Source organism: Argopecten irradians, chromosome 11, assembly GCF_041381155.1.
Source record: "Argopecten irradians isolate NY chromosome 11, Ai_NY, whole genome shotgun sequence".
NCBI lineage: Eukaryota > Metazoa > Mollusca > Bivalvia > Pectinida > Pectinidae > Argopecten > Argopecten irradians.
In genome coordinates, this window is record NC_091144.1 from 38,131,116 (window position 1) to 38,144,950 (window position 13,835).

At 32.9% G+C, this 13,835-nt stretch overlaps 1 protein-coding gene across 1 annotated transcript; it reads left to right on the plus strand.

The window, feature by feature from the left end:
• Window positions 1–8,768: 8,768 nt before the first annotated feature.
• LOC138334222 (ryncolin-1-like) lies at window positions 8,769–13,476 on the plus strand. The gene is made up of 4 exons (XM_069282827.1): window positions 8,769–8,851; window positions 10,090–10,186; window positions 12,273–12,437; window positions 12,810–13,476. Exons 1-4 carry the CDS (start codon window positions 8,807–8,809, stop codon window positions 13,052–13,054), a joined length of 552 nt encoding a protein of 183 aa, XP_069138928.1. The 5' UTR covers window positions 8,769–8,806; the 3' UTR covers window positions 13,055–13,476.
• The last annotated feature ends 359 nt before the right edge of the window (window positions 13,477–13,835 follow it).

Below are 13,835 nucleotides of genomic sequence, written 5' to 3' on the forward strand. Positions count from 1 at the left end.
GATATCTGAATAGGTCTCTTTTTGCTCGTAATAAAAAAAAATCACAGTAAACAATTCTTCATCTTATTATTTGCAGTTTTCTTTTTTCCAGTTGATACAATGGTGTACGGTTTTAAAACGGAAATTGTATTTCTATTTATTGTCCTTATATACATAAATGATCTTATTTGCATACTCCTAATAAATTATGTTGGTAACATTTGCATTTGTTGTCATAAATGTTAATTTCATCTTTATTTTAAGTAAGCAGTGATATCGTCGTTGGTTACAACGCTTTTGATTTGGTCTCACTGCCAAGTACAGTAGTAAATTAAAATGTATTTTCTATCATTGAAAATTTGTTTTCAATTTATGCGTCGTAAATCAAATTTTATGTGTAAGATATGCTCTGTAGTAGTTAATTAGATACAAAAAATGTTGTATAAGCTTACATTAAACTAACATAGTTCTGTGCAGGTATATGACCGTTATGTTATCATTTCCCCATAGTAAAATACATGTTATAATAGAAAATGAGAAAAAAAAATATTATCATTTTCACATAACAAAATATATGTTATAATAGAAAATGAGAACAAAGTTAGAATTAACTTATTTATAAGTCATTCAACACATGGCCAATTACAGGATTGATATTAAATTAAAGTACATGTAATTAAATAAACAAACAATTAGTGCATGCTTAATTACTATTGCATTGTAATATTAATTTTACAAAGAATATCTAGCCTGACGATATTAAAAAAACACTCAAAATGTTTTTCAGAAGTTATCAACTCTGATAAGCGGTGTGAAAATGGATAGCGAGCACTACACGTAAAGACTTTCAATATCTACAATTGTAGTATATGTCCTCAGCTATTTTATATTCTAAATTCACTTCAAAAACTACCCATACACACCTGTATAACAAGTAAGCCCTGTTTACTTCAGTTACTGGTTGACTCAACAAGGAATCGGCGGGATATTGTTTCCCTTGGATAGCCGTAGAATTATCTTTGTGAAATTAGATGCAAATATTTAAGGATTGAATCTTCCTTTGGTCGATTGCATGGAATGACGAATTGAGTCTGGGTACCAAAGTAAGAATTAATCTTTATATTTCAATTCAGGCGTATGTAAGTTGTATTTGTTTTTATATTAAAAAGTTTCTGGGAGGCATATCTACAACGAGAGACTTAAGAAAATAGTCCGTCGTTAAAATGCAACAAATTAAAATAAATAACACAAATATAAAATATATAATTTGTCATACATCTATCTTAATCATCATATCAGTGTGGTCCAGATGGAACACAATTCTACTGAAATAGTACGTTTTTATTTATGGGAACTAAAATATGCTTTATGAGGATGTGCCTTGTACAATTTGTAATTAATAAGTATACGCTAATTAATAAAATAAATATACGTTTTAAATTACCCTAGACAGCTGTCGCAGATGTGTCTGTGTGATCCTCCAGTGACTTCTATAGTCATTGGGAATCTTTAGACAAACTTATTTACATATTATCTCATACAAGTTTTTATAATTTGAATAAATCAAAGTAAAAATAAATCCATTAGTGATATTGGTGATAAGTTTGTTGAACGGTCATTAACATACTGTCAAAAATATGATGTCCGAGATACAGAACTATTCAAACAGCAATCGCGACATCTCGGAGTAATTTCCGTCAATCTTCGGAAAAATATTTTCGAAGATTACCGGAAATTTCTCCGAGAGGATCCGATTGTTCAAACAGGTGTCGATTTCATGAATAACGAGCCCGCATTTACACTAAATATAAGGCTCTATTTACCGTAGGTATTAATGTATACAGATCTATTTATAATCAAAATTTCCGAGATACATGTATTCTGTATTGTATACATGTATACATATTACAGAGTTATCTGCCCTTGCGGGTAGGTATCGATTTTTACGTCATGTGTTTACGAGTGTAACGTCATACGTTTCGGAGAAAACGACGTGAATTGCGCTCACTAAATAATGACGTAACAATCGATACCTACCCAAAAGGGAGCTAACTCTGTAATATGCAAACACGGAATATATTATATGTAAACCTTTCAATGAGCTTATGAAACAAGCATGTATCTATTGATATTTACATTATTTACAGAGGAGTTCCGAGAGTTCAATGAATCTGCTGTTGAATCGAAGACGTTGGCAATGGCGGTATGTATGCAGAGAGGTATAACATAAGGACAAGGTATGGTTTATGCTCTTTGAATTTTTAATTGTAACTTGAGTTTTTTAATCTTTTTTTCCCCATTTATATATACTAATTGTCTAAGAAACAATAGAACACATTCTTGAACTAACTAAAAAAAATATTATGCAGGCTCCTCACATACATCTTCTATGGGTTCTAGATAAAAAGTAGCAAAAATGCAAAATTGACAATATTTCCACATTTCATAATTTATGAACGTTTAGAATGGTTACCATAGCAACTGAAATGATACACAGCCGCCATACTATTGTATTAAGGATGTTGTACTCCATATCTGAAATTTAATTATTCATAAATCACTACATAACAGGTTTTAAGATTTGACGGATTCGGGGGTAATTTAAAAAGGCACAAACCATTATAATGACAAGACAAAATGAAGTATCCTTATACAGAATAGTGTAAATATAACAATATATATGTTTTTAAATTTTGTTAAAATTATGAGAGAATAATCAAGGAGTAATAACACGTGTAGTTTTCGTTGACTTGATTCTTTGTATGTAAAAAGACATTCCAAAATTTTTGATTTTGACATTTTTTTTCTTATTTGAGTACTAAACACAACCAATCCAAATTTCGAAATTAAGTATTGTTGTAAAATTTCTTGAAGGGCAGACTGTATCTTCGTTAGCCAAGGGTTACGATCCACGTACTTCTCTTTTGGGAAGGGAAGGAGGATCGTTTTGATAATATCACTGAACTATAGACATGAATCACCTAATCCAATATCTTCAAAATTTAATATTGTTGTAATTTCTAAAATTACAGAATGCTGTTTTGATAATATCAAATTAATCTTTATAATTCAATTTAATATCAAGATAATCTCTTCAATATTGAAAGTTCATTTTGGGACTCTTTTGTATATGAAATCATTACGCTGTTATCTCAGCCAATCCGAAGCGATGTTACAAACGGCGACGCCATTTTTTCCTTTATGGGCTGATAAAGTAAATGGGCCAATAAAAATGCCCGTTACAAGCAAAATTGAATTATGAAAATTTAGACCTTACATACCGGCTCTCCATGATATCTCAAGACAGCGACAAGACAAATTAAGGTTATTTTTACTGTTTTAGACTGTATCCCACTAACGTCTTTACCTTCGTAAAATGTGATTAAAGAGATTTGTATAATTTTGATTCATTAATATTTATGAGTAACATATGAGGAAAATCTTTATTAATAAGTAGGACAAGACGACTACTGAATAAAGAGGACTGCGAAAGAATGTAGTGTGTCTTACTTAAATGTCCTCATATTTAAGAAATGTTCCACTGCCGACAGATCCACCGCCGACAGAGCATAAACGATACTCCTTATCTGAACCATAACTGATGTTTAATCGTGTATATATAAGCCTAATTAACCGAAAGTACCTATATGCATATAATAATTTGTTTTGCTTTTTGTGCAAGCTTAATCAGTACCTGATTCCATATAGGGCATCGTTTCATGAAATGTTTTCAAGACGTAATTCATTATTTTTGATATTTTTAAATTAAAGTAAAATGAGTAGCTTAAAATGGTCGTAATGGTGTTAGGTAAGTCACTTTTGTAACTGAAGAAAAATACTAATTCGTCTACTTTGTGATAGAGCAAAAATACCATTCGTCAGCGGTGTAGCATCTTTAAAGTTATATGTGCCGTAACTGGCCGACAATTTGGACATGTTATTTTTTCTTCAATTATCTATTTAAAACCATAAGTTTTAATGAATAAAGCTGTGAAAATCATTCAAATGGACAGACAAACATATATAATGCCTTACAAACGTTAGTTGGAACACATAGGTTATGCACTGTGAAATTCTTGTTTTTTTATGCCTTATACACGTTTAGATGGAAACATACCTTCAGAAATCACTTTACAATTATTAATAATACTGTAAAAATGTGCAATGAAATTGTGGACAATAACATGGCTTCATGGTATGACCGTATGATCTCATTTCACTACACTGAAAATGTTAATATAATGATTTTTGGCAGTATTGCCAAAAATCATTTTCAGCTCTCTTTTATACTTGTAAAATTAAAACCTATACATTGAAAGTATTGTAATTCTCAAATGTTGGTAACTTTTGGAGTGGAATAACATATCAAAAGCTCTTCTTGATTCGTGACTATGAAAAATACGGCACATATAACTTTAAAGGTTACATACAAGATAGAAGTCGAAAACTCCTATAAGGTAAAATATTGTATTTTCTGGATTATCAACCTATATAGATAACCTGTCTATTATGTACAATATTGGACATATAAAGGATCTTAAATAAGATTTCATTTTTAATTTTTGTTTTTTTGCGAGCCTTGGTAAGCAAAAATTAAAGATGCTCCATCGCCGACAGAGCATAAATAATGATATTCATCATTTGAACAATAATCGGTGTTTAATCGTGTATATATATGTGTGTCAAATTAACAAAGAAAATAAAATTTAATATTTTTTTGCCTTTGGTGGATGCGCAATGAGTACTTCATTCCATATAGGATATAGTGGCACGGAATTTTTTCGGGATGAAATTTATTATTTTTCATATTTTTAACATTAAGTAAAATTAGAAGCTCAAACTGTTCAATGGTGGTTATGGTGTAAAGTAAGTAACTTTTGTAACTGAAGAAAAATACTAAATCGTCTGCTTCTGTTTTGATAGTGAAAAACTACCATTTGTCAGTGGTAGAGTATCTTTACACTTAAAGGCGAGTTTCATAAAATTTCATATGAAATGAACACAAGTGTAAGATATTTTTTATCACATAATAACCAACATTTAAAAGAATCTCACGCCAGAATTTATTGCAATAACCCAGTGTTGGCCACCTTTTTGTATCACCGTCATCGAAATCCTGACGTCACATAATTTTTCCTATCGCCTTTACTTTGTTTCTTTAATAATGTCTCAATGAAATATTAAACAAATACCTGGGGGAAAAATAACTGGATATTAGTCAGGTTTAATAAATTAAAAGAGCATCTAGGTGCGACGATATAAATTCATGCCAGTATATTTTGAGTATCAGTATTTGGTATTGAAATAGGATAATTAAACAAAATACGACTACCTTTTTATATTGCGATCAGTTAGCATATACCTAAAGCAATATATTCTATCTATTACATTGTTTAATCACACAACATGCAAAAAGCGTGAAAAAAGCGGTTACAAATCTGTCTTAGCTCAACTCTGTATAAAGACCACCTGCCGATTAAAAACTTTTCTTGGGTCCCATCACAATTTGACTTCTGTGTAAGGACCATTTTGATATAAAAGGAATATCCCATGTTCATTAAATGGTCTTTACAGACAGGTTTGACTCGTAATGTTTCATATCGCCTGGAGCACAGTAACGTTTCTTACAAAATGAAACAAACATTTCTCAAGTAACGATCTTAATAGTCAACCAGTTCTTCATACGAAAAATGTGTTCTTCATTTCCGAAATCAAATAGTTGCCCACACTCGCACCCTTTGATAATGGGGAAAGAAAGATAACTCACAGTCGTCTGGTTTCCAAATCATACGTGTTTTCGAAAACTATGACTGAAAGTTGTACAATTTTGTTTTTCATCATGCTGACTATGCAATTTCTTTGTTGTCTCCTGCATGACACTCTTTTTCTTTTGATCTATTAGTAAAGAACCGCACAGCAAACGTGTTTTTATCATCATTAGCAGATTATCGATGAGAAAATTGTAAATATATGTATATACACATGTTTCCATTAACTTTTAAGGATCTTTTGTTATATATTGAGGCAAAATCTAATATCATCGCCTAACACTGTGAGTGGAACAGTTACCTTGTTGCATGCTGCCATAATTGCAACTGAGTGCAGTTTAATACTTATATTATATTTACATTTGATAACTATTTTATGATTAATTTTCCAAAGATTTCGTATCTTTAACGAATAACTAATACATTGTCCTGAAAGATGGAACAGCTATTTGAACAGCGATTTTCCTCGGTTGCTGGCACAACAATGGTAATGACGTCGAATAAGCACATGGCAGTTAATGCACTGATGAATGCCAACAGCGTTTGTAAGTTCACATATAAAGTGGGGTTGTAATGAAATTGTTAATATAAGCATATTGAACTGCGTTCAGTTGGCAACTGGACAGCGTCAAGTTCAACGCGTTTCGTTAAATTTGCCGCTGTCCAGTTGATTTCATTCTCCCATAATTGTCAACTGAATGCAGTTTTATGCTTAATTAAACGATATTTTTGACAGATATCTTAATTGATATGCCCTCGCATCATTGTTCATAATTACTAAATTTCTAAACTTTAAACACCGCTGGCAAATGGTATTTTTTTCTCCATATAAAACAGGAGTAGACGGATAAGTACTATGAAGTGATAAATTTAGGATATTCCTTGTTTCTTGATGATTAACATGAAAACTTTGATATCTTTCACGAGTCTAGGTCTAAACTATGCCAACCGATACCAATACATGTATTACAATCAGTCACGATTTTCCCTTGTACTAATTTAGTTTCACACAAGGGGCAATAATTTTGCGGAAAAATAAAATAAGATAATATAATGCAATACACGTAATATTAAAGTTTTGGTTTGATATGTAAAAAAAATCCATCAAAACGATATTTTTATGGTAAATGCTGTGTTCTGATCGATCAATTTTGAGTGAAAATATCAAATTGAATTTTCACCCGGGAGACATTTTCACAATAAGCCCTTATATTTCACTCTGAAAAATATAATAAACTTGAAGCGTTTTCCGGTATTATAAATATACTGTGAACAATCTCGTTTTTGCGCCGACTAAATTTCACTTTAAACGTCTAAAAATGTAACTACCTTTTCACAGTGATTACATTTTCGCGACTTAGTGTTGGTATATGGTACTTAATTCGCGCTAAGATCATTTTCGCGGCGATTGATTTTAGCAATTTCTGATCGCCCTCGAAAAATGCAAAACGTTAAACACACAAAAAATCAGTTTGTTCACAATAATAACCGTGATATCCTTATATCCGTCTTTGTTACAAGTGAATTATTTATGAAGACCGTACTATACATGACTGTACAGCCAATGACTACTTAAGGAATGCATTAAACATATATTAGGCCTGTCATTCTCGAACGGACACAAACTCGGCTTAGTTAAGACACAGCCAAATCAATTATATGAGACGTCATTAGAAGTTGAACTGAGAATATTAGGATGGTGATATAAATTGGAGAAGATGAGTTGGAAAACAGAAAATATTTTTAGTGGTTTAGCTCTTCTTTTTACGATTCTGAATGTTGTAATGTCGGCAGAAAACGCGTGTAAAAGTAATAGATTCAAAACAGTACATAGAGTAAGGCAATCGGACCTCAGTTCGAATACACTCAGTTCTCATACCAGAATCAAAAGTCGAGCGATGTGCGCAGAACAGTGCATGAATGAAGACGAATGTTTGTCGTTTTCATACACGAGGGACGATAAAAGATGCGAGACCTATTCCATGTTACTCCTCGAGGTGACAGATGGGGACATATCTAATTCTTCCACGGTGTATTCCTCAAAGATTGTTCGTAAGTATTGATCTATTACCAATTCTTCAGTTCGGTAATATAATAAATGCAGAATGTACACATGTTAAACTTTAATAGGAAAGTCAATTTGATGAATATCATCAGTAAGATTTTGTTGAAATTAATTTACCAATTTTCCCTTAATATTCGACTTGGCAGTAGACCAGACTTCGTTTTTAAATGTAATATCGATGTCCTGAATATGGCCTGTTCGAACTGGTATTTGTTTTATATTATGTAATGTTTTTGTTTTCTTAATTTCCTCAAGTTTGCAGCAAATCAAATACCCTTTACCGTGTCCTAGTGATGTAGCGACAGGCCAGATGTTGGCCGATGCTAAAATCAATATTGTAGAATAATTAATGAAACGATATAATTATGGCATACGGTTAAAATCAACATCGTGTTTTTTATCAAATATTGCAGGTGTTCAAAATATTAATGTTGATATCAGTATCAATTAATTATTGCAAAGATGCAAAATGTCACATCCGATGAATCATTCTCGCATCCTACCGAATTCTCACCAGTCGAAATATATGAAACTAAACCCTCTATAAACCGACTAAATTAATAGCCATGTACCGTGCATGAACGGTTTATGGATGTTCCACAGTGCACAAATAGTAATGTCCTAATTACAGCAATGGTGATTAAGGACGTGCTAGGTTAAAGAGGTAGAGGAAAGCCTGAATAGTTGATGATGCGCAGATAAATGCCACCGATTTTATTGAGAAAAGCCAGAATACCAAGAGAAAACCTGACAACTGCCCCACATCGCTTTCGTGTTCTCAACGCAGATGTGAAGGGCTTGTGATGATGTAATGTAGGTTTTCCGCAAAAATAATTTTATTCAAAAAAAGTCAGCATGTTCTCTTAGATACGTGTGAGTCGGGACATCTTAACCGGCCCCATCATTTGTTTTGTAATCACTTTTTTATTTGTTTATTTCCTATAATCAAGCAACCAGCGGTGTTTACAGCTATGCAGCAATACCAGGACAAATCATGGATGTTTTCGTAGATGTAGAGAACGACGATGGACCTTGGATTGTAAGTGTTCTTCCAGAAAAAAAACACTTTTTGGACTTTAGGTTAATTATATCATGAAATGAATTTCTTGATCGACATACATGCATTTAAATGTTATGAATATGCCTATTGACAAATAAAGAAGAATTCCTTTTAGAATTCGAAATGATAAACATTCCGGCACAACGTACCATCAAGGAGTGTAATACCGTGAACCGATTAATTACTCCGGTCAAATCTTCCGCGATATCAACTGAAAACGAAAAAAGTTAAGTTTTAGCGGTTTTTATTTTTCGCGATCTGGATTTCAGGGTTTACACATGTATATCATTCAACCGTTTCTCAACATTTTATGAATAAAAAAATTCGCGATCATAGCAATATCCCGCGAAATATGATGTGAAAACATCCCCACGTAAATAATCAGCCATCATGTATGCAATAGCAAGGTGGAACCAACAGTTTTCATTTTGAAATCACTTTGATGATAAACTTGTCACACATACAACTGAGTATTCGCTAAAGCAAACACGACAATTTTGTATTAGTTCATCACATTAATTCTGACTTCTTACTTACGATACACATGTGTACTATTTTTCAATTATGGTCAGGGTTTTGAGAGCGCGCTATTCCGTCTTTGCAAATTACAGACTTAGCTCCTTGCGGGTAGGTATCAATGTGTGAGCGCAATTCACGTTGTTTTCTTCGAAAATTATGACATTACGCTCGCAAACACATGACGTCACATTCAGTACCTACCCGCAAGGGCAGATAACTCTGTAATATGCAAATACAGAATTGCCTCATTGTATTTCAAAATGTATTTTTGTGTCAATTAAACATAAATATACACACAATTGAACATTATTGCCCAAATGATGAATATTGCTTATGCTATGTCGGCGATGAAGTACCTTCTACAGGTAGTTTAAAATCGAATTTATTTCAAAATGGCGGGATATTATAGTTGTAAAATTGCAATTAAACGTCGAGGTATGAAAGAAAAATACTCTTTCATAAGTGTATATGTTCTACCTTCGGGATCACAAAATGTTGTAAAACCCTTGGCAAGCCTCGGGTTTTACTACATTTTGTGACCCTCGGGTAGAATATCTCTATCCTTCATATCCACATATGAAAGAGTCTTATAACCTCTTTAATTAATTTCTCGTTTCTTAAAGACATGACATTGTGCAGAGTCGTTATATATGTTGAAACTATCCTATACTGAATTATATTATAATTAATTAAAACAGGTGATACAGAGAAGAACGAGCGGTGATGATGATTTCTATCGGGACTGGGACGATTACAAGAATGGTTTTGGGGATCTTCTAGGAAATTTCTGGATAGGTATGTTAAAGTCTGACGTTCGAAATTCTCTTGAAAATATATCACTATAAGGTCATACCAAACGTCAAAGGGAGTTCCGAATAAATACAAACTGATTTTCGTATTTAGACTTTTCTCTGTAGGTCTTAGTAGAGAAATTATTCCTTTCTACTATATCTGAAAGAGATATTCATTTTAATCAAATTTGATATTTAAAACGAACTAATTGTACAAAAATACCAACTTTGATTAAAATGAGATGTAGACACAATCTTCGATAGAAATATTCCGGGCAAAGAAATGGTTCTGTTACATAAAGTAAGCGGTAAAGTGTCGTAGAATTCTACAAATATATCATTCATAAGTTTCCATGACAACTTTTCTAGCTACGGACTTCAAGGCAGTATCATAGACTCGGTAACTTAGCAAGGAATATTTTCGCAGTTAGAAGCAATGCTCACTTCAAAGTTTACCTGTCTTAGAGATGGATTGAACTCAAAGGGATTTATCATATTATAAGCACAAATGTCTAAAATTGTGCAAGTAAACTCGCAATTATACAAATTTAAACAAAATTAACAAAAGGAAAATGAAGAGCAATTCAAGCATATTTCCAAAGTGTATTTCAAACTTTAAGAGAGCCAACGAGCTCTATTCTCAAAGCGGTTGGTTTCGTTCCGAAGTCAACTTTCATGTGTAACGAAGTGGATCGTTTTGTATAATTGAAATTGAAATTATCCAAAATGTAAAATTATGATGACAAAAGTTATCATTTCAATTAAAATAGATCTAATAAATATTTACAGCAAAAGATAGCTTGATACAGCTACAATTGTTGTCGCAGTGATTATTTTAGTAAAAACTATTGAAGTAAAAAATGGTTCAAACTCGCTGTACTCAAAGCAAAGAAAGACATTTTTCAAAGTATTCGCCAAATGGGCCATTTCTTCAAATCCACAAAGAATAGAAGTCCAATATTTTGACAAAATTCGCTGATGATAATTGCTACAGATATTAAAATTTGAAAAATTTCCAAACTTCTTTGGTCTGGATTGAAACGAGACTTCAACGAGATTGAAATCTCAGAGGTGAGAATTCCTATGGACTATTGAACGAAAAGCGATCGATGTTGTCATGGTAAATTGGATAAGCATATCAACAACTCTATTTCACTTCTGACATCCATTAATATTTTTCTAACTTTTGTTTGTTCTATTCACAGATATAAAGTTTCACACTGACTGACACCATAGCTACGCGCGTTATGACGAGTTCTTCATAAACATTTTCCACAAACATACATATTTCATTAAAAGAAAGTAGTCCTGATTTTATGTTAACTGGTGGGACGGGGCTAACCAGTACAATCTATCGAAACCTAAACGCTTGATTGGATGTAAACTGTTGTTAATAAACCGTGAAATTGCAGGAGTGCTTTCGTACTCTAATCAGGCCTGAAAGCAATCGGTTATACATAAAAAGAAAGTCAATCAACCTTGTAATATATGTTTTGTTTCCAGTTGAATGATTATAAGCTCTTATTGGTATTATATCTTTAAAGATAACGTTACAAAGTAATGTATCTTAGAATAAGGAAGTTTCCAGATGCCAAAACGACCTGGGTAAAGTACGATTAACCATTCATTAGTCCTACCTACCTGTGACGTCACACAAACACGAAAATACATGACGTCACAATCATCGGAAAATGGGACTACTCGACGGAAAATCGTACTTTATCTACATCGTATTGGTATCTCGAATTCGATGTAATGATAAAGTAAAACACATCATGATAACACGATATCAGTGGTCAAAACTGATCCGTTACCATGGTCACACGTACAAATCTTTGCGCAAATGTTTTGCCCTTCGCCGAACGGTACAAAAGGGGTATTCCGCTCAAATAGTGAAAATATAAAAAAATAATAATATAAAAAAACCTAACCATGTAAGCAGGTTGAGTAATCGATAAAAGGGAGACCACTAAAACAGATATCAGAATCAGTTAACGTATATGACGTAATGTGTCAGTGTATTATGCAAACGTCTATTAAACATGCGGATCGAAATTAAACTAAATAGTAAATACTTAAAATAATTGTAGGCAACGACAAACTTCACCTTCTGACACGCTCCATGAACATCCTACGTGTGGAATTAGAGACGTGGGATGGGTTAAAGGGGTATGCCCAGTACTCAACATTCAAGGTGGCAGACGAACGATACAATTATAAACTTACAGTGACGGGATTTACTGGCAATGTTACATGTAAGTCCACTGATTGTTGTATATCCTCATTAGCTTGAATTATATTTTTCATTTATTCCCTCTTGCTTGCAGTTTTACTATAAAAAGGCAACCAGATGGAATTGAGTTACTGTTTAATGCTGTAAATCAACATTTTTTCACGGTCACTTAGTTTCGCGATTTCCATTTCAAAGTGCAATCGCCAAAAATAGCATTCCCGGATTTAGAAATTGAATGAATGAAAGTTCCTTCCAATATACATGTGCAAACGGTGATAAATTCGCGTTGATAAACGTTCGAAAATTGACATGGATTGCGTAAATCGTAAAAATAAACCCCATGTTTAGTCATTAGTAATTTATGACTTAATAAACTTTTAATGTTCACCTTTAGATGACGCCATGGATTTTCATAATGGTTACGACTTCACCACCAGGGACAGAGATCATGATGTTCGTGGTGATGTCAACTGTGCTACGAGGAATTATGGTGGTTGGTGGTACAGAGACTGTCACACTTGCAACCTGAACGGATTGTATAAGAAGGACAATGGAGCAAATGATGCCAAAGCAATGGTGTGGAATGCTTTTCCTTCAAGGTTCACACCTTTGAAAAAATCCAAGATGATGATTCAATAGATAAAGTCTGAAATGTTGTGCTTTTACAAGCATCAACATATATTTTGCAGGGAGAGTATCGAACTGAATCCCATTGGCTAGTAAAGTACTGTAGTGGTGAAACTTTTGTAGGAAATGAAACTATTTTGCTACCATGGTATTTATGTAAAATAATGCGACTGTAACTTTTGTTTTTCATTTTAATTGAAACAAATTGATATAAAAAATGACAAAATGAAAAAATAAGAAATAGTCTTAAAAATATCATTTTTATATCCAGATATAGCTTGAGGTCCCTGATTGCATGTGCTTCAAGTACAAAATTAAGATATCACTGTAGTGCCATAATATGCCAGATATTCAAACTATAAGAACAATGAAAGACCCATGGAAACTACCCGTACGGCGTAACAGATTTACGTTCAGCACTCCATCCAATTCGACAGAAACAACCCATGTCTTATGACCCAGTGTATAAACAGTTAGAAACTGGGTTTCCAAGGATGCTATTATTATCAAGGAGATAATGATATTTAAGCATTAAGGAAATATTTTGGCGAAGTTTGCCCTGTACTGGACAAGTATCTATTTTTTCCAAACAACCTTGGGATAACCCTTTGTTTAGGCGTAATAGTGCGTCTTGTACAGTGAGATATGTCGTACTATATATCTTATACCATATTTGTCGTTTTGCATACAACGTAGGTCCTCATTTGATATTAAATAGTGTGGAAAGAACTGTTCCATCAGTCCCATTGTTTTGGCATCCATGATACTCCAGGGGCTACTTTCACTGTCGATA

Coding starts and splice junctions, on each gene's coding strand:
- LOC138334222 (XM_069282827.1), top strand. CDS start 8,807: ATGGATGTTTTCGTAGATGTAGAGAACGACGATGGACCTTGGATT. Junction 10,187..12,272: donor TCTAGGAAATTTCTGGATAG/GTATGTTAAAGT, acceptor AAATAATTGTAG/GCAACGACAAACTTCACCTT. Junction 12,438..12,809: donor ATTTACTGGCAATGTTACAT/GTAAGTCCACTG, acceptor GTTCACCTTTAG/ATGACGCCATGGATTTTCAT.